We start from the raw sequence: 6,405 nt of genomic DNA on the forward strand, positions 1-6,405 counted from the left end.
CAAAATTCCTTCCAATCGTTACGAAATTTGAGAATCTGAGTAACAATGAAATAATCTGTGTCGGACCGTTTAATTTTTTTGGCTAATAGTTACCAATATTAAATACCACATCTTTTTTAACCCCCGACGCAAAAACGACGGGGTCTGTCTGTCTGTCTGTCTGTTTGTCTGTGTGTGTGTCTGTCTGTGGCATCGCAGCTCCCGAACAGATAAACCGATTTAGATTTAGTTTTTTTTGTCTGAAAGCTGAGTTAGTCGGGAGTGTTCTTAGCCAATGTTTCATGAAAATCGGTCTACTATGTCGCAGTCGGGGTTTTTTTTTTTTCAAAATTTTAATTTTGTGGTTAGGTTATTTGCTCTATAATCAATAAGGCCGTTTTTGGAAATTTTTGATGGGCTCTAGCGTCTTTAAAAATAAGAATGTCAAAAAAAGATCATTGCTCTATCTTCAAAAACCAGGGAGGAAATAGCCGAGAGCGTTTGTATGGAGAATTGATTGACCCCTCCTGTATCGTTTTGTACACATATTTGAAGTCACTAACAGGGGCCCGTTTCTCGAAAGGTACAAGCCTTGTATGTAGTGCGCGAACTGTCAAATCGTATGGGTTGTCATGGAAACACACTTGTAATACAAGGCTTGTACCTTTCGAGAAACGGGCCACAGGTCGCATTCGAGTTAGTGACTTTAAATACTAAGTTACTTCTGACACACAGGGCTTCTGGTTCTGGGAGTGGCTCACGGGTGATATGTTTGAGGTACGCGACGGAGTGACGCTCAATGCTTGGTTTCGCCTTTTGCCAAATCCACCATTTGTTTTTTATTCAAAAAAAGTATGTGTTTTTGCCTAGAATTAGCATTGTGATAGTAATCAGTACAGTACATAATTTTAAAAAGTTTATTTTATGATAAAGTACAACGGGTCAAATCTCGAGTTGCAATTTTATTTCAATTGATCCATTTTTTTCATTATCACACTATGATGTTGAGTTCTACATGTGTCCACTGAACACGCCTACCATATATAACCGGTGGACACTCTATATAATAATGCAAACATTGTAAAACATGGAAAAAATGGATCAGTTACATTGGCCCCGCAGTCGGGATTTGTCCCGCTGTACCTTAATGATTTTTGCTAGAGCGGTGATATTAAATAGCTTTTGTGTAGTGTATGCTTTATTATATTGATTATACTTATTTGTAAGTTATACGAATATAAGCGTGTTTGTGATTTGTAAGTATTGTAAGCTTATAATATAAATTCGTATATTGTACAGGCACTGGTCCCACCAGAAACGGGTAAACTATGAGATATCGGCTATAAAAACGAACAAAAGAAACGAAGACGAAAGAGGGAGCGAGCGATTTGTCGCTCATCGCTCGGCGACGAACTATAGCTCGCTCACGCTATCATCTCGTCTCTTTTATTTACACGGGAGTGACTATCTTTTGTTCGTTTTTATAGCCGACAGCTCATTAGCTTGCTCGCTTACTTTCTCTCTTTACTCTCGGTGGGACCAGTGCCTACAAGAGTTGAAAGACATAGGCTATTGAAAATCGTTGTAAATTGAATTTACGAACAATGTGCAGCGGGCCATTGTTTGGGTCTCACGCGTTCGAATTCAGGAAAATCGACACTGAAAATAATAAGCAAGTCACCGTTTTCAACCGGTATTTTAGTGACAAAATCCCGTATGCGAGATTCAAAAATCGCCCCCCAGCCTGGCAAAAGAGAGAAAAATAATAGGGACCCCACTGTCTAAGTGTCCATGTAAACCGTTTGGTATGTGGCAACTATGATAAAAAAAAGTTAAAAAAAAATAGTTTTGCCAAGCTGTAATATCGATACATTACTAATAATCACCGAAATCCAAATAAATTTGTATAATTTTCACAACTATGGGAACAAATCAAATTATTTTATAACAAATATTTTGATTTGTGTTTTTTAAGTAGTCACACTACTATATATAAATTAAAAATCGAAATAAGATGTCATATATATTAAAGAAAAAATGACGAGCACCACCAGTGGTGAAGGCCGGATTCGTTTTTTTTTTTTTTCTTTAATATATATGACATCTTATTTCGATTTTTTGTATAATTTTATAAATTTCTTGCAGATACGAGAGTGGCAGCACTGGGGCTCGGGGTGCTACAAGTATAAATGCGAAAGCGGCCGGCTACATATTGTGGTATGTTGCTATTAATAATTACTTGCCTGTTGGTAGTCGCTACGCTCGCGGTTCACTAATTACAAATCTTTTTTTTTTTTTCAATTTATTTATTCAGCAAATAGGCCACAGGGGCACTTTTACACGTCAATATACAAGTTAAACTGCAATTACAATTGATAATACTAATTCTAAGTTCTAACTAAAGTATTACGCTACTACAATGATTAGAGGTGTATAAGTCTCTAAATGTCGATATTCAGCTAAAAACTACACATAATAATATAGAAAACTACAAATACAAAAAAAAGAAGTCTAAGACTCTAAATGTCACAACTAAAGATAACATGTATACTTAATCTAATTATCCTTAGAGATGTATACGGTCTCCAAGAGTCAAAATCGTATAGGTAATCAAAATATTAACTAAAAGAAAAGAAACAAACGAGAACCGAACAAAGTGTTGTGTTAAATATTGGAATCTTTCCCTTGCTCGGGGAGGCTGAACAACAACTTTGCCTCCTTGTAAAAAAAATACTATAAGGTACAGCGGGGCAAATCTCGACTGGGGGGAAAATGTAACTGGTCCATTTTTCCGTGTTTTCATAGATTAAATATAAGAAGATCATACCACTGTCATATCATATCATAAAGTCGCCGTCAACAGAATTTGCGAACAATGTAAACAAACCTTGTATTCAAAATGGCTTTAATTTACATTCTGACTAATCAAATACTGGCTTAAAAATGTGTTATTCAGTCAATTAATATAACACCATGATCCTAGACCATTAAAACAATAAAAGAGTGTTGGAATATGGATATTTCAACCATTCAGTTTGTTTACATTGTTCGCAATTTCTATTGACGGCAAGTTTAGGCGACTGTGGGATACGGGTTAAATTGTGGCGTAGGCGAGAGGCTGGCAACAGTGGCAACCTGTCACTGCAATGTCACAGTTTCGTTTTCTTCCAACCCCTTATTTGCCAAGAGTGGCACTGAAACTTGAGTAGTTTCATGTGCTCTGCCCACCCCTTCATGGGATACAGGCGTGATTGTATGTATTGTATGTAAGATCATACCATCCCATACATTAAAATGCGACCGCCTAAGAACGCGCATACACTACACCACATAGATGGCTCTGTCGCGCCAATACGCAAGAGCGATAGAGATAGATATCTACGAGCGTTTCGTGAGCATTTGTGCATTCGGCTACGGCACCAGAGCTGGTAAGGTAAATTTATCTGAAATGAATGAAATGAATGAAATGAATGAAATGAATGAAATGAATGAAATGAATGAAATGAATGAAATGAATGAAATGAATGAAATGAATGAAATGAATGAAATGAATGAAATGAATGAAATGAATGAAATGAATGAAATGAATGAAATGAATGAAATGAATGAAATGAATGAAATGAATGAAATGAATGAAATGAATGAAATGAATGAAATGAATGAAATGAATGAAATGAATGAAATGAATGAAATGAATGAAATGAATGAAATGAATGAAATGAATGAAATGAATGAAATGAATGAAATGAATGAAATGAATGAAATGAATGAAATGAATGAAATGAATGAAATGAGTGAAATGAGTGAAATGAGTGAAATGAGTGAACTGAGTGAACTGAGTGAACTGAGTGAAATGAGTGAAATGAGTGAACTGAGTGAAATGAGTGAAATGAGTGAACTGAGTGAAATGAGTGAAATGAGTGAAATGAGTGAAATGAATTAAATTAAATGAATGAAATGAAATGAAATAAAATTTATTCGAAACACCACGTTACATCTTGGCAGTTGCATAAGTGGTAAATGTACATGGTTTCAAAAAGGATGCCACTCAGCATGTGTCGGAGCACATAGTGCCACGACGCTGATTTTCAGTGGACCCTTAGACTTATATGATATGAAATAAAAAATCTAATGTACTCGTATGAATGTGTTTTCCAGGTTGGCAACTATTCCTACACCTGTTTCCACGCGGGCCAGGTGCTCCAGATCCGCATCATCAAGCGGGGCTGGCTCCACAAAGGGGGTGTCGTCTGCCCGCCTTGTAGGGAGGTCTGCGGGGACGAGTTCAAGGTTAGTAGACCTTTGTAGACCTGTGGTGACCTTGTATACCTGCGGTGACCTTTTAGACCTGTGGTGACCTTGTAGACCTGTGGTGACCTTGTAGACCTGTGGTGACCTTGTAGACCTGTGGTGACCTTGTAGACCTGTGGTGACCTTGTAGACCTGTGGTGAACTTGTATACCTGCGGTGACCTTTTAGACCTGTGGTGACTTTGTAGACCTGTGGTGACCTTTTAGACCTGTGGTGACCGTGTAGACCTGTGGTGACCTTGTAGACCTGTGGTGACCTTGAAGACCTGTGGTGACCTTGTAGACCTGTGACCTTGTAGACCTGTGGAGACCTTGTATACCTGCGGTGACCTTTTAGACCTGTGGTGACTTTGTAGACCTACTTCGACCTTGTAGATTGACATGTCTGTCTGTTTGTGTGTCTGGCTTTCGAACGGATGAACCGATTTAGATTTCGTTTTCTTTGTTTGAAAGCTGAAGTAGTCGAGAGCGTTCTTAGCCATGTTTGATGAAAATAAAATGAAAGAATAAAATGAATGAATAGAATGAAAGTTTTCATTTAAGCGTTTGTTACGTAAGCACTTGCTAAAACAAGAGTTCGAATAATATCCATCAATATTATATGTATTTCATTGTATGTATTATATGTAATATTTATTATAAATATCTATTTATGTAAAAGTATGCTTTTCTTCTTAGTGCACCATCTTTTTGTTTTCTCTTTGCACCATTTGTATTGAATCTCTGTTTAGCCCTATGGTTGAGTGGTAGAGAATGCCTTTTGGCATTAAGTCCGCCATTTGTACATTTTTGTGTGTTTTTGTGCAATAAAGTTTAAATAAATAAATAAATAAAATGGTCCTCTATGTCGGGTGATTTTTTCAATATTTAAATTTTGGTTATGGTTATGTATTTATTAATTATTGCAGAGCCGCGGCGAATATTGCAAAGGCGGCGAGGAAGCGATGCCCCCGAACCTGTACCCGAGCGACTTCTTACCGTGCGCGGCGCCATCTTTGCTACCGACCGCCATTTTGATTGGGGCCGCCATCTTGTCGAGAATCTTTTAATTCTCGCGACTACAGCTTAGTAAAAAAGAGTAGAAAGAAAGAAGAAAAAAAAAGCTTTTTTTTATTCGGCATAAAAACATGGAATATCAATAATATCATACATAGAATCAAGTGAATCATTAGATACTGGCCCCGTAGCCGAATGGCATTTCTCCGACGCGAAACATCGCGAAAGGTAGTCTGGCTCTGTCGCGCCAATACGCAAGAGCGATAGAGATAGATATCTACGAGCGTTTCGTTTCGTGAGCGTTTGTGCCATTCGGCTACGCACCCTGTTATAGCAAATAATCATAAATCATAAATCATAAATCATAAATCATTTATTTGCGTGAATAGGGTCAGATTACAGGTGTTACATAATACAATGTTCTCCTTATTCAACCGTCCACAAACAGCATGCAAATATTGTTCTTAAACTAAGTATTCACTACAATACCTAAGTATTATTTTATATACATTATGTCAGATAGTCTTTGAGTGAGTAAAACATTTTATTTAATAACCATTCATGCAAGGCTTGCTTAAATTTATTAAATGGCAACCATTTGATGTCAGATGGCAAGTTATTATATATTTCCACGCACATTGCGGTACAATTTTTATTAAAAATAGCAGTTCTCTTTTGGGTTCCCGCTACCAGTCTTTCACCGTTTCTCGTATTTCTAGGGTATATTTCACTAGCAGTAACAAATAATTCAGGATGTTGTTTTACAAACTTGGCAATTTCAAAAATATACAAGCAAGGTAATGGCAGAACTTTCAGCTTTAGAAACATCGGTTTACATGATTCGAGTGGTGCGATACCACAGATTGCACGAATACATTTTTTTTGACATCGCAATGCTCTTATGATATCTATTCCATTGCCCCATATCATGAGTCCATATCTGAGAATTGATTCGACATACCCGTAATATGCAGCCATGGTGGTTTTGTAATCAGTTGTTCTACGCAATCTATTGAGGACAAAAACAAATCTATTTAATCTTGTGCATACAGTTCCAATATGTTCATTCCAATTTAGCTTATTATCTAAATGTATTCCCAAAAATTTAATTATGTCACGT

At 37.0% G+C, this 6,405-nt stretch overlaps 1 protein-coding gene across 2 annotated transcripts in view; it reads left to right on the forward strand.

The window, feature by feature from the left end:
• The window catches only part of LOC125239196 (leishmanolysin-like peptidase), a 222,311-nt gene extending 216,872 nt beyond the window's left edge, over window positions 1–5,439 (forward strand). For both annotated transcript variants that reach the window (XM_048146716.1, XM_048146715.1), the window contains 3 exons: window positions 2,125–2,196; window positions 4,138–4,269; window positions 5,198–5,439. In XM_048146716.1, coding sequence (XP_048002673.1) covers window positions 2,125–2,196; window positions 4,138–4,269; window positions 5,198–5,338 — 345 coding nt within the window. In that variant the 3' untranslated portion in view covers window positions 5,339–5,439. The remainder of the gene's footprint in view (window positions 1–2,124; window positions 2,197–4,137; window positions 4,270–5,197) is intronic.
• Window positions 5,440–6,405: the final 966 nt, after the last annotated feature.

Source organism: Leguminivora glycinivorella, chromosome 25 (assembly GCF_023078275.1).
Source record: "Leguminivora glycinivorella isolate SPB_JAAS2020 chromosome 25, LegGlyc_1.1, whole genome shotgun sequence".
Lineage (NCBI taxonomy): Eukaryota > Metazoa > Arthropoda > Insecta > Lepidoptera > Tortricidae > Leguminivora > Leguminivora glycinivorella.